Genomic DNA, 20,967 nt, shown 5'->3' on the forward strand with positions numbered 1-20,967 from the left:
TTCTCTGACCACCCTTTCTAAACTAGCTAGCCTCACACACTATTATTCTTTATCTCCTTCCCCTGCTGTCTTAGCACGCCTTTCTATCTGAAATTATCTGACAAATTTAGTTAGCAAATTAATTATGGTCTATCTCTCCCATTAAAACAAAGCTTTATGTGGGTGGGAACTTTGCCTAATAGTATATCTCTTATGCCTAAAACAATGCTTAAGAATATAGTTGATTTGCTGATTGAATTCCTGAGTGAAAATAATAATCTGCCTAATATGAAACAGCTAATAAATCCAAACTCAAACATTTTTATTCCACAGCCCATGTTCTAAACCAGAACATGGTATTGTCATAACTGATATTCAAGAGCATGGAATGGGTATGGTTACAGGTGAGTTATGGCAGGGGAAGGAGGTAATATGTCATGACTTCACAAATGATGGCCTTTAATTCTACCGGCAAGTAGGAAATCAGGTACTTGCTGAGTAAATAGAATAAAGAGCATGTGGATCACTTTCTAAGTATGGTACGTAGATACTATTTTAAATTAAGACTGTAACACAACATTTGGTGAAAGATAAAGCATATATAGAGGCTTAGCTCTAATTCTTACATTGTTCTTGTGAACTTCTCTCTAGGTTATTAGTCATTGTCTTAGGTGGAAGATATGGAACAGGTCCCCAGGTAGACAGAGCTCGTTTGCTGGTGTCAAACTGTTGTGTGAAAAATTCCTGGAGCTTCATTCCTATTTTTATCAGGTCTGGTGTAGTTGATCTTGATATCATTACTTGGAAAATATCCCACTTCAAATCTCCATGGACAAATATTTCACTAAAGCATAAAACAGAACTATCATATATCTTACAGAAGATAACTAAAAAAGAAGCAAACAAATTTAAAAAAACAAGGAAAATTCCCTTCTCCACCCAGCTTTTTCTTTCATATTAGTTGCATAATATAAAGTCATTTTGTCAGAAAAATGAATTGTTTGTTTTCTCACTGGATGAGAGAAAACATATTAAAAGCAGTCACACAAAGTGTCCAGAAAGTAACATTTTACTAAATACCTTTTATCAGTCATGCTTGAATCCAGTGTATTATACAGATTTACTTTCCATTCATCCTGAAGCTTCAGATCAGCATTACTGAAGATACCCATGAGGATACTTGAGCCCATGTAATCAACACGAGCTTCAGTAGAACCCATAGTAATCTGAATCTTGTGACTAGGTTGCTGATTTGGATGTTCAGAAATATGAGCTAAAATAGAAACAATAATTACTTTCATAGAAATGCCTAATGGGGAAAACTTACCAAAATCAATTTTCAAAAATTTGTTTTCAGTTGTAAAATTTCAACATACCAACCATCTCCAAAGCATTGACATCTATGGTCCCTCCAACTACTCCTCCTTTAGAATCCAACTGTGATCTTCCCAGACCAACGGACATGCTTATCTCTCGATCTCGATTACTTCCTACTGAAAGACGGCCCTGGCTCTTCAAACCACTAGTTGTCCAACTGGAGAAAAGAAAAAGGGTTGTTAATTAGACAGACAGTTTTCAATGTCATGAATTAAAACAGGAGTTAGAAGATTTTAAAAAGTCTGATAAAATAGTACATTTCTTACAAAAACTGTGGTAAATGTTTGAATATTGATAATAAAGCATATTACACTGTTTTCCTTATAATTTTCTCTCTTTAGAGTACATATTCCATGTAGTTTTATATTACAATATCTTTAAGATATTTTTAAGATAAAGCAATTTATAGCTTTTTTCTACTGTCTCAAACATTGTAGTATTAAAAAGATTTTAAATTGCTTTACTATAAGAAAAATTACAACTAATCATTAATTTTTCTTATATCTGAATAGCTTACGTTGTATTTCCCATTACATTACTCATATTCATTTGAACGTTTAATTGCTTCAAGTTGATGGCAAACACGACCAATGTTTCCCATGGGGTCCCTTGTTGGCTGGCTGCTTTGTTCGATTTGTTAAAAGGAGTTGATGTTTTTGAAAGTGAATCTAAAAACAGGAAAATCAAATGCACATTCACTCACATAGGTGCTCAGAGAATTAAAAGTTATCACTCTTACCACTATCGTCCCGAAAATAAAAATATGGTATTCTTAATTAAAACCTAACATTTAATAGCTGCCATTTTGCCTCTAAAATAGTAGCTACCATTTACTGAATATTCAGTAAGGGCTGTTAGTCTTCTTGAAAGCTTATACATTTCTTTACAATATCCATTCTATATGAGGAAATTCTGGTGTGCATGGGGTGCAGAAGCACAGATCATCACCCTGGGATTTTCTTAACAAAGGAGAAAATCATAAGTTGCTGCTGCCAAATAGAGGACTTGAAGGCAGGGACCATTCTGAAATGCAGATGTCTGCTGAGGTGCCCATCTGCTCGGTTCCTGTGGGCTCAGTGTGAATCTTGAATCCTGCATTTATTCATTATACTCTTATATCACTTTTATATGTTCAGATACAAATAGAGTGCTGAGCACATAAAAGAGTTCAAAAAACACTGGCTGAATAAAAGAATGACTGAATGGATGAATACCAAAGATTAACTTTTTCATAAATGAGTCTGACACTCAGGAAAAAAAAAAATTAACTTTTTCAAAATTAAACATCTTTTACAATGTTGTAGGTTTGTTTTACTTCTAACAATAACTCTACCATGTGGAACAAACTAATAATATGCTCATTCCTCTCTTTTTTTCCCTTTTTAAAGCAACTAGCCACCCAAGCTTTCTCTTCTTCTGGCAAATACTTTGAAGTGTTTGTTGTTTATGGTTTTGGGTATTACCCCGCCCCACCACCATCTTCCATAAAAATCTGCAAGATTAATATTTTCCTAGAGTTGAGGCAGAAATCTGGGATCAACAAATTAAGATTTTTATCTTGCAGGCTCTGGAGGGATACTGATAACAAAGAGAACAGTATTACCTCTTCGGGGAACTGAAGAATCAGACACACTCCTTGATCTTATGGAAGCTGGGGATTTTAGGCTCTGTGCTGCTGTCCCTGGTGACATGGTGCTGTTTGTCATATGCTCATTGAATACATTAGGTGACTGAGGCATGTGGGTGAAAGAGGCCGACTGACTAGGCTGCTCCCAGGTCCTGCAGTAAGCTTTTCTTGATGATTCAGGGGATAGATGCTGGCTTACGCCTTCAATGGAATCAGGTGTCCCTGGGCCAGATGCTGTTAGAAAAGTAAAAACAAAATTAATAGAACAAAATTAATCAGGGTACAATCTTCATGTTATAAAATAATAAATTTTATGGCTCTACCTTTTCTAATCATATATTCCTCCTAGTTCTCTATTTAAGAAATATACAGCAATTTATAGATTGCAAAGTATATTCCAGCATGTTATTCTATTTAATTCTCATGGAAGTTCACGAGAGGGGCAACACAGGTACTCTTTTTTCGACTTTACAAATAACGGAATAGGTGGCTCAGTCAGTTAAGCATCTGACTCTTGAAATCAGCTCAGGTCATGATCTCAGGGTTGTCAGATCCAGCCGTGGATAGGCTCCGGGTTGGGTGGGGAGCCTGCTTGGGATTCTCTCTCTTCCTCTCCCTCTGCCCCTCCCAACCCCCACCACGTCATGCATGTGTGCACCCTCTCTCTCATAAATAAATAAATAAATAAATAAGGGATAGACTCAGACCTGGATTTCTAGTTATTTTCTACTGCATCCTGTTAACTCTACCTTTCACTTACACAGTATGCTATTAGAACAACATTTAAGTCTAAGAGAAAATAATGCAGGCAACATGATAGCATATCCCCAACATCTTCTGTTTCCCATGCTTAATTAACCATGATTAATTTGGACAGTTAGATGGTATTTCTGCATTTTCAGATTTTGCAAATTATAGAATAATCATTATAGAATATCAGCCTGGTGAATGCAATGTCTAAGAGGGCAAGCTTTTTGTGATCTCCAATACCAATGTATCCCCAGTGATTAGCACATTAGAGGCACTCAGCAGACATTTGCTGAATGAGTGAATGAATTACATGGTACAACTTAGCAAGTAAGACAAAGTTTGTGGTATCAGTCATTGATTCTTGTTACTACTATAATCAAAATTAAAAGTAACCTAAGTATAATTACAATTACATAGCAAGCTTACTTGGCAAATTTATAGTTTGGTCTCCAAGGAATAGGCGTCTTGCAATACTTCTCCTATACCAGGCTCTTGGAAATGCCAGAATTTCACTGAGTCGACGCATATCATATTTAAAGGAGGCAGACCCTATATCACATACAGCTGATACATAAATAAACAAAATCTGTTAGAGAACAGATTCCAAAACCTTTAATATTGTCGTATGGTAGGTATGACATATTACACAACTGAATTATAATAATGTTATAAACAATGAAATACCAAAAAAAGTCACATGGTATGATTAGCAAGTGATATTGTTCCTTCCACAAATGATAAAAATAGCACATTCTTACACTATTCCCATTTCTTTTTTTGAGGTGAGGGCAACTTGGAATTCTACTGTCAGTTTATCATGAAATTCTGAGAAGTTCTAAAGATCAGACTTATTGACAGCTTTCAGTTTAACACAGGGTTCTTCTCAAATATGGAAATGGAATAATCGGGATGGCCAGGAACACAAACTTCCTCAAAAGTAGTTGCAAACCAAATAGTGTGTGGCAAGAACTACTGTTTTCCTTTTAGACAAAGAGCAGGGACTTGTCAGTCTGAAGGCATTGTGATGGTTGCTTCTTGGGGTTCTGCTCTGAGCACTCTTCTGCCCCAGTTTTACATGCTCTTCTGTTCCTCCACCAGAGTTTCTTCCATAAGGAGTTACACACCAGCATCCCCCAAACCAACATTTCTGTTTCAGTCTGAGTCTATATCCACATAGCCCATCAGCCAATTATCTACCAGGCTCTCCCACATAAGCATCCTATTAGGTGCTTCCTTATTTTTGATCTAAGTTAATGATGGTCCACTGTCCCTTCAGTCACCTAAGCTAAAAACTCGAGGCATTCCTGTCTCCTCTACTCCTTACACAACTTGTACTCAAGCTTGTGGGTTCCATTTCTCTCAAAACCATTCCCTCTTCTTTTTTATTGTCACAGTTCAGGGCTTTAATCCCTATTGTTTGGTCTATTTCAACAGTCTTTTCAAGCATCTCTCACATTTTTCACGCTGCCATCGACTCTTTCTAAAACACGGATCCGAAGCATTATCCCATTTCCTTTTTTTAATGCAAACATGTTATTTTATAATCCATATACAAATTTATTATGTGTGGTAAGAACACTTAAGATGAGATCTATCTTCACAGATTTTTTTTTTGGTCTTCACAGATTTTAAAGTGTACAATACAATACTGTCATCTTTAGCCACAGTATTGTCATCACATTTCTTAAAAACCTCTAATGGCTTTTCACTGCCCAAAGGATCAGAACCTGTTCCTTAGCCTGCCATAGGAGTCTCCCAACAATCTAGTCCTGCTCTATTTTACCAGCTTTCCCTCTAGCCACTTCCTCTCTCCCTTGGGACATTTAACTATGCAACAGTTAAATGTTCAGTTACGCTTATGCTTTGCCTCAGTGAAATGAAGTATGAGCCAAGAGCATACTTTTTTATGCTTCTGTACCATTAAAGACCATGTTGCTATAGCCAAGAATCTGTTTACATAATTTTGAAGATGTGGCCCAAATATCATTTCTTTTGTGAAGCCTTCCTTCTCTGATCTCCTGAATAAAACAATTCATTTCTTCCTCTTTATATAAACCTCCATTACAGCATTAATCACACTGCACTGTCATTTATTTGTCTACTTTTAAGACCTTTCCTTATTCATGCCGGCACCCTGAATCATCTAGGAGAGTAGCGGCACAAGTTCACTGTAACATATAGACTCAGTGTATGTCTGTTGAATATTAGCTCTAAGTGTACTTACTATATTTGTGCAATTACTAACTTTAAAGGTTTTCACTCCCATAGTACTCCCAACTCTTCAAAATATTCCACATGCATATAATTTTAAACAGTTAAGTTGCAACATAAAGAAAATGAGCAATTGATTTGTCCATAGGTTTATGGCTAGTTACAAAGCTAGCAATACACACGTACACAGCTTAAGATCTCATGACACTACGTAAAAAAATTTTAACCAACATCCGTCATTAGTGTTTCAAGAATTCACAATCAGAAAACTAAGCTAATGAAAAATCAGAAATTTTACCTATTCATGGTAGAGAAGTGAAGAAAACTTTTCAGTGATTTAACTAAGCATATTTTGGCCTTTGGGTGACATTTCTATGCATTTACCTAGAAATCATATTCCTAACGTTGCTTACTTGAATTAAGATAGTACGTTGGCCTAGAATGTAATTCCTCTCATTTAAATCATTCATCACTAAAAGCTTAATACTATTAAATGTATTTAATATATAAACACTGTTAAAAAGGAGACCCTTACTTAATTCCAAAAAATAGCATTTTTAGAAACTATACAAGTACCAGATATATTGATTAGTGTGGTGTCCATTTTGCTTGCAGACTTGCTTACAGACTGACTTTCAAAAAATGAGGCACCTCCTGAACGCCTTATCCGAGACAAACTCACTTTTACAAATTCAAGGTTTATACTGAGTGAGTCTTTTCGACCAGTGACTGAAGTGGGTTCTTCATCCACATTCCCTTTAAAACAAAAACACAAACACAACAAACATACACACACACGTACACACACATAAATACATACATATATATATATATATATATATATATATATATATGTATATATATGCAACTATCTAGTTACATGAAATTATCTAATACACTGGAATATGCCATCAATTAAAATCACTTTAAGTGAGGCTAAAAATTTAAGAAGAATGATCTAATGAGTATTAGCATTCTCAACAACAAATTTAATAGTTTCAAGCCCATAAACAATAGTGATGTTTATAATACTTCCCAACAAAAACTAGCACTGACATGGAGTATATGTTTTTGTTACTTCTCTAAGTAAATCAAGAGATGTTCACTAATATCAACATTTCATACATTTTTAGTGGTAAATCTGCACTTTAAAATGACAGTGAAATTTAAGTTGGCTAAATAATGATAAGAAGGAGAAGCAGCAGCAGCAGAAGGTAGTTTCATTTTAAATTGACAAATGTGATGCACACACTTTAAAAATTTACTATTTGTAGAATACAATTTTCTTATACAAATAATGATGTGGTAGAACATTTAAATATTTAAGTAACATAAATATTCTTTTAAATCCAAAGACTGTTGTGCTGCATATGTCACTTACAAAATACTGTTTAAAATTCTTATATAATTAATTCACCTGAATTATTTATTTCATATTTCTACTTATGCAGAGACAGGATATTGTCCAGAAGAAAAATGAAGTTTCTGATCTTGTTTTATATCACTATTAAAGGTACTGCGATTTCTAAAAAGATCAAAGCTTCAAAAGGTGCTATAAATTCAAAAAGATGGAAACACTCTAAGTATACCTAGTCCTCCTGATCCAGATGTGAGCCCAGAAACAGCAGTTTTTTGTTTCCCTGCTCCATACGGATGAAATACATAAAGGGAAAAGTCAGACATGCATGCAGTGAAGCTCAAACCAGATGAACTGCTGCTAGAACTGGTCAGATCTGACTGACTACTACTATGTCGACTTCTGCCAAGAGGGCTGCCCAGGCCGGATGAACCTATAATGAAAACCAGAAATCCAAAATATTTATAAGCCACAGAAAATTTCAAAAGCCTGTCACTTAATACATTATTAAGAACCAAACAAGACTTGAAATTAAAATGGAAATACACAAACATTAATTGATCGTAGATTTAAAACCATCATATCAAAGTAAAGACTTAGATGTACTTTCCAATTAATTTTTTCTGTTAACTGGGGTTAATACTATGTTCATCTTTGAGACAATTATTTAGACATTTGATTGGCCAACTCCATAGTTTCCCATTTCTTTTCTCCTTTGCTCCATTGCAAGCAGGCAGTAGAAGAGCCAAAAAATAGCTGGGGCTTAAGCGAAGGGGGAGAACAAACTATAAAAAATCCAAATCATATAACTGGAGTCCACATTTCCATAGCCAGCAGTGGAAATAGAGTAAGATACACAAATGCAGAAAGTTAAAATCTCTTTCTCTGAGAAGAAGCAAGTATCCCCATGGCACCACTTACCACAGGTGTACAGACTAATCCAAAATACACTTTAAATGTAAAAAATATGAGTAAAGCATCTTAGGAGAACATTATATGGTTTTGCTAATAATTTCAAAATATGTATTTCTAAAATATATAGACCTCCTTTGGATTCATATTGCAACTGGTTACTTGGCATCCTACTAGAATGTGTCACAAGCATTTAAAGCTTACCAAGTCCAAAACTGAACTCTTGATCTTTACCCCCAACCTGTTTTTCTTCCAGTGTCTCCCCATCTCCAGTAAGTGACATTTCCAAGGACACAGCTCAGCCAGAATCCTGGGAGTTATCTGTCATCCTTCCCACTTCTAACTCTCTATCATGCAATTTATTACCATTGTCATTTCATGTCTAGGAACATATACTAAGCCTGTCTCCATTTCCCTGTATCTCATTATTGTTACTCTAGTCTAAGCAGTTATCAGCTCTGGTACTGCTGAAATGGCCAACTGTTCTTCCTGCTTCCTTCTACTCTTGTTCTCCTCCAATCAACTACCACACTGCAGTTGGACTGGTGGTGTTCCAAAGGTATAAATCAGAATCTCACGTCTACTCTCCTGTTTAACCTTCAGTGGCTTCCCCACATGATCTGGCTCTTTCCCGTCTCTCTAAATCTTTTTCATACCAATCTACCTTTTATTTGCCATACTCCACTTACACTAGTTGTTTTTGTTTTTTAAACTTGCCAAATTCTTTCCTGCTTCACGGATTTTGTATTCTCTACCTAAAGTGTTCATCATCCTAACTCTCTGCTTGGCTAACCCATACTCACCCACTTCACATTTCCACTTAAAATATGCTTGTTTGCTTATTATCTGTTTCTCCAAATTCGACTCAGGTCAACATTAGCAGCAACATATCTGCTAGCTAGGTTCACTACCATCTCTTCAACCCCTGGCACTGACCCACACCCCAGTAAAGTTCAATAAAGATCCTTTGAAACAACAGATACTGCTGGGGTGTCTGGGTGACTCAGTTGGTTAAGTGTCTGCCTTCAGCTCAGGTCATGATTTCAGGGTCCTGGGATCGAGCCTCAAGTTGGGCTCCTGAGTAGGGAGCCTGCTTCTCCCTCTCCCTCTTCCTGAACCCAGCAGGAAAAGAGAAATCATAAAGATCAGAGCAGAAATCAATAAAATAGAAACCAAAAGAACAGGAGAACAAATCAATGAAACTAGGAGCTGGTTCTTTGAAAGAATTAATAAGATTGATAAACCCCTGGCCAGACTTATCCAGAAGAAAAGAGAAAGGACCCAAATTAATAAAATCATGAACAAAAGAGGAGAGATCAAAGAAATACAAACAATTAAAAGAACATATTATGAGCAACTATATGACAGCAAATTTGACAATCTGGAAGAAATGGATGCACTCCTAGAGACCTATAACTACCAAAACTGAACCAGGAAGAAATAGAAAACCTGAACAGACCCATAACCAGTAAGGAGATTGAAGCAGTCATCAAAAATATCTCAACAAACAAGAGCCCAGGGCCAAAAGGCTTCCCAGGGTAATTCTACCAAACAGTTAAAGAAGAATTAATACCAATTCTCCTGAAACTGTTCCAAAAAATAGAAATGGAAGGAAAAGTTCCAAACTCATTTTATGAGGCCAGCATTACCTTGATCCCAAAATCAAAGACCCCACCAAAAAGGAGAATTATAGACCAATATCCTTGATGAACATGGATGCGAAAATTCTCACCAAAATACTAGCCAACAGGATCCAACAGTACATTAAAAGGATTATTCACCATGACCAAGTGGGATTTACTCCTAGGCTTGGCTAGAAACAACAGATGTTGGTGAGGAGGCGGAGAAAGGGGAACCCTCCTACACTGTTGGTGGGAATGCAAGCTGGTGCAGCCACTCTGGAAAACAGCATGGAGTTTCCTTAAAAGTTGAAAAGAGAGCTACCCTACGACCCAGCAATCGCACTACTGAGTATTTACTCTAAAGATACCAATGTAGTGATCTGAAGGGGCATGTGTACTAGAGAGTATTATGCTGAGCGGAATAAGTCAATCAGAGAAAGACAATTATCATATGATCTCCCTGATATGAGGAATTTGAGAGGCAAAGTGGGGGGCTTGGGGGGTAGGGAAGGAAAAAATGAAACAAGATGGGATCAGGAGGGAGACAGACCATAAGAGCCTCTTAATATTACAAAACAAACTGAGGGTTGCTGGGGGAAGGGGGGGTATGGAGATGGTGGTTATGTTATGGACATTGGGGAGGGTATGTGATATGGTGAGTGCTATGAAGTGTGTAAGCCTGACAATTCACAGACCTGTACCTCTGGGGCAAATAATATATGTTAATAAAAATAATTAAAATAAAAAATAAATTAAAAAAAACATTTTAGCCCATCACATTAACAATGGTTAAAAATAAATTTAAAGTGTAATGTTGGGAAGAACACAGTGAACCTGGTGTTTACACACACTGTGATGAGGATGCAGAAATCTTATATTTACTAGAAGAGTAAAACATATCAAACACTTTAAAAATGTTCACTCTCTCTGACTTAGGAATTCCACTATTAAGAATTTATCCTAAGGATGTTGATTTATATACGAAAATATTCAACTCAATATTATTTACAAAATAGAAAACAAAAAGCTCAGGTAGTCTCAAATGTACAATCAAAATAATGGATTATCATGAAATCATTAAAGTTATTTTAGAGATGAATATTTAATATTTTGGGAAAACTTATATTTTAAGTTTTTAGAAGATATATAGCAGAAAAGATCATATTTAAATTTTGCCTGGGAAGAAGACTGTATCTACAAAAATGCCGGAGAGTAGGTAGGAAGTGATAATACTGGTTATCTCTGATAAAAGGATATTATTTTCATTTTTAGTACTCTTGTTCTCCACATTCTCTATAATGAATAGTGAGTTAATTTTATAATAAAAAGTAGGTTCTTCAAAAACTGACACTATAACTCCAATATTTTTACAGACCACAACACAATTCCAACAGCAATATTCTGGAGCTAAGTGTGACAGTGGGCTACCACATTAGCAAAATTTTATTTCTAAAATATCAACTTTCTGTTTTCCTATTTTACGATGAAAACTTTCAAAGATTCACACTGCAAAGCAATGTTTTGCTTTAGCCACTACATGCACTACATGCAAAATATCCCATGGGGGCTTTTTTTAACCTCTGGTTATGAACCACTCTCTTAATGATAGTTCTCTTATTAATAATTATCAATTGTCATTCATTCTAGTCTCTTTACAAATGGTCAATAAAATCTTTATCATTTGCATATGCGATCTTTCTATGATTTTTAGGGCAGAAATGACTCTAAGCTTTAATAAAGTGAACAGTGACTATCTCACCAGGAAATTATTGGTTGTATGTTAAAAACAAAATCTTTCATGAAATGGACATTTGATATATATAGATATAGATATAGATATAGATATAGATAGATAGATACATAAAATTATGATTGAATACACACACACACATACACACACACACTACCCCTCATTTTAATTCACGGTGATAAATTCTTGCAAGATAACACTTTATGTCTTATTTTCCATTTGTAACACTGATTATTCTTAAATGTAAAAAATAGAGCATAAAACATTCAAAAGTACTTAAATGTATAATATGACAGTTACTTCATGATGCTTATAGGGTGTACATTCAAGCCAACCAAAAAATGCTAACCAATTGCCATTCCCTTGTACCAAAATATACTAAAAAAACCTTTGATCTCTCTATATTTTTCTATAAATGCTGTAATTCCCATATATTCTCCTTTTCCAAATTTATTTTTTTAGAAACACATACTAATTCTAGTATTTGGCTTTCAACCAGCAGAATAAAAGAGCGTTTCTATACCGGGTATTCCAGTTTTGCTTGCAGAGGTCTTTGTTCCACTTGGAGTAGCATTACCTCCAGGGGATAAAGTTTCTGTGGGATACGTGGTCCCTAAAGTCTCCAGTTCACCTCGGTTTGAAGAAAACACCAAGTCCAGGGATGGCAGCTTTAGCATGCATTCTACTCTGGATACTGGTAAGCAGCTAAACTTGATCTGTGAGGGCTAAAAAGTGCAGAAAGCAAAAAAAAAAAAAAAAAAAAGTTTCTAGGTACTAGTTAAAAAATTTCACACTGGATTCCAAAAAACGTAATTAATTTCCATTTCAGTCCACATATAGCAAATTATTTGAGACTTTAAAGGATTTTGTGTTTAATGTCCTAGCTCTTTCAAACATTCATTATTTATCAACCAAAATTTATTAACAAAATGGTATTTTAGGAATCACCTCGAGTGATACATATTTAGATTATTTAGGTAATTCAGAACATTAAAGATGTCAATGTTCATATTACACTTGTTCACAATCAAATTTTGAAAAGAAGTAATTCCTCTTATACTAAAATTTTTTAAAAGCTATGGTAATAACAGAAATTTTATAAACTCTCAAGCCCTCCCCCATTACATGTTTTCATCATTTCTTCAAAAGGCTAATGCAAAACTCCCTATTGAAGACCTCTTGGGTGAACAGCTATTGTAGAAAATAGTTTGAATAGATGACCATTAGTGTTTCTTTTATTCTTGAAATTATCAGATTTTAGTTGAAGGTAAACTGAAGCCTAAAGTTTGGTTACAAGCAGTTTTCATATCCTCTTTAATAAATGGACTCAATCAGATGCTAATATACTCCCAAAGGGCGAGTTGTAAGACTGCATTTTACAATAAAATATTAAATAAAAATTCCATAACTCAGTGAAAATCTAACAAAGTTACTACTGTTTGACTTACATCTTAATTACACTTTATATTTGCCCATAAAGGACCATAATGGCAAGAAACACAGGTGTCATAATAAAAAAGGGTAGAAAATTCTTAAAAAAAAAGGGGGGGTTTAACTTATACATTTTTGTTTTTACCAAAGAAGTATAAGGTCTAAATTTTGAAAGCCCAAAGATCTATGAACCTCCTCAGCAGAAAAGTAAATACACACATAAAGTTGTCCATATACTTCTCAGAGGTTCAGGTGATCTCTAAGCCATTATAGGTATACTAAAGGTCCATGAATCCAAGGTTAAAGAAACTTTAAGGGAAATAATGCTGGAAATATTCAAGTAAACTTAAGAAAAACATTTTTCTTTAAAACAAAAAGGAATAAATGAAGTATATCCACCTGAACTCGTACATAAACCACAACATCTACAGGGAAGGAAGAGTAAGCAGATGTTGAAGATGATACTAATGATGTTGTCGATTCTTCCATAGGATCTGGTATTTCAAAATGTCCCATATCTTCATCTTGTGAACTGACAGCTGTTAAAATATTTAGTTTTATTATTAGGACAAAGGCAAACTATTTTTTTAAAGATTATTTATTTGAGAGAAAGAGAAAGAGAAGATGTGTGTGTGCAAGTGGCAGAGGACTGGTTGGGGGAGCAGATGGAGAGAAAGAATCTTAAGCAGACTCCAAGATCAGTATGGAGCCTGATGGGGGACTCCATCTCATGACCCGGAGATCATGACCTGAGCCAAAATCAATACTTGGACACTTAACAGATTACACAAGCCAGACACCCTGGGCAAACTATTTATCAAAAGATCCTTTCTTGGGACACCTTGGTGGTTCAGTTGGTTAAACGTCTGCTTTTGGCTCAGGTCATGGTCCCAGGGGCCTGGGATCAAGCCCTGCATCAGGCTCCCTGCACAGAGGAGAGCTTGCTTCTCCTTCTCCCTCTCCCTCTGCCATTCCCCCCACTTGTGCTCTCTGGCTCTTTCTGTCAAATAAATAAAATCTTAAAAAAAAAAAAAGATCCTTTCTCTTATGCTACTACTGAGATCAGGGATATGAACACACAGAAATGTGCTTCTGTAGCCCATCATTCCACACATCTTTCCCTATTCAAACCTCTTGCTCATTTCTCCAAATTTCAATCCCCCTCCTATTATAACAAACACTGTGCAAAGAAAATTAAGACTTTGCCCTCAAGAAGTTTCCAGTCCAAGAGGGAAGCCAATGTAGGAATTAAAGATGTTAATTTTGTCTCTAACTAGCTATGGCCGTGGGAAAATCATATAACCGCACCAAGATTTATTTTATTTGTAAATGAGGACTAGATGATTTCTAAAGTTCTTTTTCAGTTCTACAGTTCTTGATCACTGAATTATATCATAATGTATAACATCATTAAAAATCCTTCTAAGTGATATAATTTTAAAAATATTCGTGATGCAGGAGCAACAGGGTGGCTCAGTCGGTTCAGCACCTGCTTCTTGATCTCAGATCAGGTCATAATCTCAGGATCCTGAAATCAAGCTCCACATTGCGTTCTGGACTGGGCATGAAGCCTGCTTAAGGTTCTCCCTCTGCAACAACCCTCTCCCCAATTGCACTTGCATTCTCTCAAAAAAAAAAAAAAATTGTGATGGGGATGTAAATACGTAAGGAGGATACTTACTTGTATAATTCCTTTCAATTGGTGTAATTGGGATAGTTTCCAGAGCTTTTTCCAGAAAATCTAACAGGCAGGGACTAATAACCATTTCTTCTGGCAATGACTGAAGTGCTACCCAAGCATATAATTTGGCTGTTTTTACTCCTCCACTTCCTTTTCCTTTGGCTAAAACATTTACAAATGTGAGGTGAATTTAATAGTTCCCATACAACATATAATAATTTTGTGAGAAATCAGAACTATGTATGACAGTTTAATCAGGTGAAGCATCTTATTCCTAAACTATATAAGAACACAATAAAAATAACAGACTGACAAATATGATATATTAATATTAGAATATAAAGATAATTAATGATGCATATGATACAAGTTATTCCTACTTGCTCTAGGTCACAAATGTTGCTTCAATTTTTTGTTTAAAATTTGCTTAGTGTCTCATTTAGCATTATTTTGTCCACTTAAGAAGATATAGAGAAATTTGACTAACAATGTTTTTTGTTAAGTGAGGAAAAATGTTGTTTTCAGGTTTTCCTGTGTCCCTGTAGTTCTTAACTTGTAGATCTTTATAAAGCCTCCCTGCATGACTCCCATCCCTCTTTCCTTCAGAAAGGAAATATTTCTGGGTGAGTAGAATGAATATAATAGCTAAGACTCAGCTAACTTTGGCTTAGGTTTCCACCCCCAACATATATTAGTTTTGTAAACCTAGAAAAGCAGTTCAACTTCTATGAACCTGAACTTCCCTCATTTATAAAATGGGGATAATATCTGTCCTATACTTAATGGGCATAGATGTGCCTTGCCAATTCAAAAGTGATATAAAAAATATCATGCATTATTATCACATTTATTAGATATTTTAAAAGATTTATATATCAAACTCCATCTCTAAAATGAAACTTTTTGAACTAATTCTTATTCAGCCTGATGTTCCCTTTTTGGGGGGAAATTTTACTATATATATAAGGTATTATTCATGTGGTGCGGTAGCCAGATTCCAAAATAGCTTCAGTGGCCCTTGCCTCCTGGTATTCATGCCCTTGTACAGTTTTCTCCCACACTGACTAGGGCTGACCTGTATGCTCAATAAGATATTGTGGAAGTGATGGTTTGTGACTTCTGAGGCTACGCCATGAAAGACACTGCAACTTTAGTATCTGTGTTCTCTTTTGGATCACTCCTTTCCAGGGAAGTCAGTTCCCTTGTTACAGGAACACTAATACAGCCAGTGGACAGGCCCAAATGGGGAGGAACTAAAGTACCAGTTTGCCCACCACGTGAATGGGATGTGATGGAAGTAGGTTTTCCAAGCCCAGTTAAGCATTCTGATGACCACAGCCTAGCCAACATCTTGACTGCAATGTCACAGAAGACTGTCAAGTTAGATTCACCAGCCAAACTGCTCCTGTATTTCTGATCCACAAACTGTGTTTGAGGTTATAGGCCACCAGGTTTGGGATCATTTGTTATGCAGGAATAGATAATTAATAAATGTGGTTAAGACCAATGTACTTTGTCTTAAAAGTACAAGTTTAATGTTTCCACTTAGATCAAAAACTCCCAAATATGAACTACGTAAAAATTTTTCCAAGTGAATAGATCTAAAAAGTTAAGTAAATAATCTATTTGGCATATTAAGATTCTTTTAACAGTGATATCCTAGGTAGTATCAGTTTGAAAAATAGCCAAAAGTTGGGCCAGACTTCTATATGTGAGTTTTATACCATCGTTATTGACAAGTCTATGGGATTTTTTTCCTTAACATGTGAATTTGCAAGAAATTCTCAATAGAGCAAGTAAGTGATGACTAAAAGGTTACCAAAAAAATTAAAAATAAAGCATATTTTCCTGAAATACCTGAGGGAATAGGTGGGGGTTGGGGAGGAAGTAAGGTGTTAGTCTTGCTCTGGACATTGCAAGGTAAAGGAGGAGAAGGAGGAGATGGTGCACTATCTTTCATACCATACAGCTTGGACTCTTTAGAAAGCGTTCTTGGCAAGGAAGATCCTCTGGAGGCATTGGGTGATTCGGTCTTTAGTGTCTTGGAATTGTAATGCAACTGTATTAAGACAAATAAACTTTCAAAATTAAAATAATGGAGATGAGAAAAACCAACATATGTAAAAAAATGTGGAAGAAAGAATACCAATCCAGGGGTCAGAAGACCCAGTTCCAGTTTTTTACAAGTTAATGCTGTGATACTAGCAAGATTCTTAGCTGTTTTTCATTTAAAATTTAAAAAGTCATCCCAGATATTAAGTTCCTCCTAGCTTAATGTTATAGGAGTCTATAACTCTATAATCTAAAAAATAGTTGTTTAATTAAGTTGGACAAGGAAAGGTTTAGCAAATGATATGACTATCAATGCATAAAAAAGTAACTTCGTACTAACAAAGTTCAATGAAGAAGCTGTATAAAAGAAGTGGAAACCTGAAATTTGGATCTTCTTAAGTTCAGAATATAGTTATATCAGAGAAAAATGCTGGAAAGTCTCACTTTAATATAATTGGTAAAGGAAGAACACACATGATAGAAAATAAACACTGCGAAGAATAATCTAATCCTAGACTTCAAGGTTTTTACCTTTACATCAACTCCAGGAATGTAAAATACTGTTGTTTCTAAGTCACTAGACTTTGTCTGTAGAGAAGATGGTACTTTCTTGCCAGTCATTAAATGGGTGGTAGAAGCATAATTGGTTTGAAACTTCTTCTTTTTTGAAGGAGAATCTTGATCTAAACTCCTAGAACTTCTATCATAACTCCTATAAATAGAAAAATGATTTTTATCTTTTTAAAAAAGGCATTCATCTCCTTTTTGTTTATAATCAAACTTTTACTTATACAGCAAGTTGAATATAATCCTTCATTAATAAAACTGAAAAAGGAAAGCTCATTAGTGCCTGTAGCAAAACTGGCTAACACCATGCATGGATGACATTCATGTTGTATGCTCTGTAACTACATAGGGCAGCCACCTTTAGCCTTTCCTGAGGTCACAGGTGTTTCACATGAACGTATTAGGTTGAGCCAAATGAAATTGCCCTTTACACAGGTAAAATCAGTTGAATATCAGCAATCTATTTTAATGAATTAACATGCTTTTTATCATTACTACTACATTTGTAGGAATTTAACTGTTTAAGTGCCTTTTTTATCTTCTCATTTTATAAAACCCTCCTTAGAAAAGAAAACCATTTAAAAATCTTTTTTTTTTTTTTTTTTAAATGTAATCTCTATACTCAACATGGGGCTCGAGGTCGCATGGTCTACTGACTGAACCTGCCAGGTGCCCATAAAAATCTTTTATCGTGAAAAATTTCAAACATGCGAAAAGTAAACAGAATGGTAAACTGTAAACCCCCATGGCTCCATCTTCCAGCTTCAACAGTTGTCAGCACTCTGCCCCCTTTTTTAATTGACATCTCCAGTAACTTCCCATCTATTGTCTCAATTATTATTTTCTTTAGTTCTTTTTAAGATTAGGAGATAAAGGCAAAAATTCAAAGAAAAAATAATCTAATCTTAAACCTATTTATACCACCACTTTTTCAATGATGGAGATAAATGCTGAAGCTACATTCCAATATACTTATACAATATACTCTTTGTCCCCAGTTTCCCAATCTTGCTTTTTTTCTGAATTCACCAAAACTCTGAATAACCAAGAAATCTCTGAGTACTGCACTGTTCTTTAAAACAGAAATATTCACAATACAAGAACAGAGACTGAGAAATTTGGGCTTATTTAAAGGAGAATTACAAAAACACAACTCTTTTAATTAAATTGTTAGAATCTAAAGCAGAAATGCATTTCTAGTTGCCAGAAAATTTTATATACTTGTTTAAGGAAATAGTAAGTTATACAAGTAACCACTCAAACTTAAAACTCTGATTAAATCCACTCTTTAAATCTGTATTTTGGGAGATGGGTGAAAAAGTTTTGTAATTCAGGGAAACAGCAATAAAGTTAAATGTTCCTTTTTTGACCAAATTCTTACCTTCTCAAGCTTATATCGTCATGTTCTTGTAGAAGGGTAGTTGGGTGGAGAACACATTTTCCACTATCAATTTCCACCCGTATATCAAGTTCAAAGTCAATATTTCTCTCTGTAGCTGTGCCACTAAGACTTCGGTTGACTGGAGCTGTGGGCCAGCGTTCTGTAAATAGCTGATGAACAGCAGCAAAGCCTGTTGCTTTTTTACGAGATGTGTGTCTAGAGAAAGAACTGACTGTTACATTTTACTAAATTCAAAGAATTTTCAACAAACTATTTCCCAATATGTTATGTGAGCAATAGTCTGTAAAAAAATTTTACCATTTTATAAAATCACACATATTACTCAATTAGCTCATACTAATTGAAATTTTTCCCAAGTTTGATGGGTCACATTTTATTCAACAACCATACACTCAGTAACTATTATGCGCCAGCTGACGTGCTAGGTGCTGAGGACACAGGCATAATCACTCCTATTGAGGAGTCTGAATGTCAATGTATGAACTATATTCTACATTTGTGAGATTTCATTTTTGCAAATTGTGAAATGCTATTTTTTTATTTTATTAAAAGAACAAAGAATAGGGAAAGAAAAAAATAATGTCATATGGAGCTAAATTACATTAGTAAACCATAGCTATGTTTCTTAGTCTCACTTTGGCTAGGCACATTAAGATTTTTTTCTGTAAAATTTAACAGTTACACATAATTCTGCAAAGCTCAGTTCTAGACTCTGAAATATTACCGATGGGTCTCAAAACAAAAAGGCCACTTACGAGGGTTTCCGGTAAATATAAAACCTTTCCCTCTCATGGTCTTCATCCTTTTCATCCTTCTCAGAATCTTCACTAGTAGAAGACAAACTGTCATCCCGTCGGCCCTCTTCAGGCTGGAAAGGAATGCCTGATGAATAGCCTCCTGGAGTTTTGGGAGAACTGAACACGGAATATGATCCTTCACTATTTGCGGAGTAATGGGATGGTCCTTCAATGGTTACTGACAAAAGGTCCAGTTCTGTCTCCTCTGGAAACTGAGTGTAAAAAGAGAAGATGTGAGTCAGGTTCACATTATACATCTCTTACTTTAAAAAAGAAAAAGCAAAAATATATGTTTAAGCATTTAAAATTCTCTCAAGAGTTCAATTTCCTCACTCTGAACCGTCATATGAAATGGCACACCAAGGAAGGAAGGTCTTACCACAGACACACTACTGACATACTAAAAATTAGAGTGAAATTTTACATTATATAAACATATCAGCCTGTTAATTAGTACATAATGTGTAATTCTTTAAGCATAGTTAAACATGCTGTGGAGACAAAGCAAAGAATGTGACCAACTGTAAATCAGAAGGGCAAGAGAGTAATTAGTGATGGAAGAGCATGCAGTGTCCCTTGAGAAAGTATTTCACGCTTCTGGATGGTTTTTATAGCTAGCTTTTAAAAATGAGTCCCCCCCCTCCAAAAAAAAAGAGTCTCTATTTGACTGACAACTGTAGACAACAGATGTGTCAATCATTATGTAATTAAAGATATGAATCAAATTTATAAATACTATTTTTTAAGGAGAATAGTTTATTATAAACACTATGTCACTGAGAATTGCACCAGAAGGCCACTGTATTTAAGTAGATCAAAAACAAAACAAAACAACAATAACAAAACTTCCTATGGCCTAATTTGTTTTTCCAATTTGAGACTTGTTCAAATATCCTTTGAAAATGCGATAAGCCTTTGTAAAGTGTTATGTGCAAGGTAATGTAATTTGTTGATACTATTAAATACAACAAAATTAGATACACAAAAATAGAGTACTATAATAAAAATGTCTTACATACAGAATTCAGCTTTTCCTTATTTTTTATAATATATGTTATTTAGTAATTAAGTAAAACAGATTTTATTCATCAGAACATCTTCAATTTTTTAGAAGTAAGAATCTGTGCAATCCCTTTGTTTTACATTTATTTTACATTTAACCATGCCTTAATGATCTATTCTATAATTTGGGATTTTTATATGCTATTTTTTTAAACAAATAGCTTACATTACTATTTAAAAATAGGACTTGAACCAATTCAAATATTAATGCCTTTGAGAATTACTTGATCATTTCAAAACATACAAATAAATCAAATCATTGGTTTTACATCTGAAACTGATATAATGTCATGTCTCAATAAAAAAAATGGATGGGGAAATATCAATTAGGAGAGTCCCTCGTTTCAGTTCTTTAAATGATTTATTTCCAAGTTTATATTTAGAAAAAAA

General features: G+C 34.9%; 1 protein-coding gene across 9 annotated transcripts in view; it reads right to left on the reverse strand.

Moving 5' to 3' along the window:
* Positions 1-20,967, reverse strand: part of KIAA1109 (KIAA1109 ortholog) — a 196,427-nt gene that overhangs the window by 11,871 nt on the left and 163,589 nt on the right. For 8 of the 9 annotated variants that reach the window (XM_032858342.1, XM_032858352.1, XM_032858359.1 and 5 more), the window contains 15 exons: positions 19,474-19,727; positions 18,698-18,913; positions 17,281-17,461; positions 16,555-16,756; positions 14,698-14,859; positions 13,416-13,555; positions 12,109-12,310; positions 7,534-7,734; positions 6,521-6,700; positions 4,160-4,297; positions 2,960-3,217; positions 1,874-2,024; positions 1,356-1,513; positions 1,060-1,252; positions 606-823 (listed from right to left, as the gene is read on the reverse strand). In XM_032858342.1, the coding sequence (XP_032714233.1) occupies positions 606-823; positions 1,060-1,252; positions 1,356-1,513; positions 1,874-2,024; positions 2,960-3,217; positions 4,160-4,297; positions 6,521-6,700; positions 7,534-7,734; positions 12,109-12,310; positions 13,416-13,555; positions 14,698-14,859; positions 16,555-16,756; positions 17,281-17,461; positions 18,698-18,913; positions 19,474-19,727 (2,854 nt within the window). The remainder of the gene's footprint in view (positions 1-605; positions 824-1,059; positions 1,253-1,355; positions 1,514-1,873; positions 2,025-2,959; positions 3,218-4,159; positions 4,298-6,520; positions 6,701-7,533; positions 7,735-12,108; positions 12,311-13,415; positions 13,556-14,697; positions 14,860-16,554; positions 16,757-17,280; positions 17,462-18,697; positions 18,914-19,473; positions 19,728-20,967) is intronic. The other variant, XM_032858362.1, reaches the window with a different exon arrangement.

Source organism: Lontra canadensis, unplaced genomic scaffold, assembly GCF_010015895.1.
Source record: "Lontra canadensis isolate GAN:19392208 unplaced genomic scaffold, GSC_riverotter_1.0 scaffold1, whole genome shotgun sequence".
NCBI classification, from domain to species: domain Eukaryota; kingdom Metazoa; phylum Chordata; class Mammalia; order Carnivora; family Mustelidae; genus Lontra; species Lontra canadensis.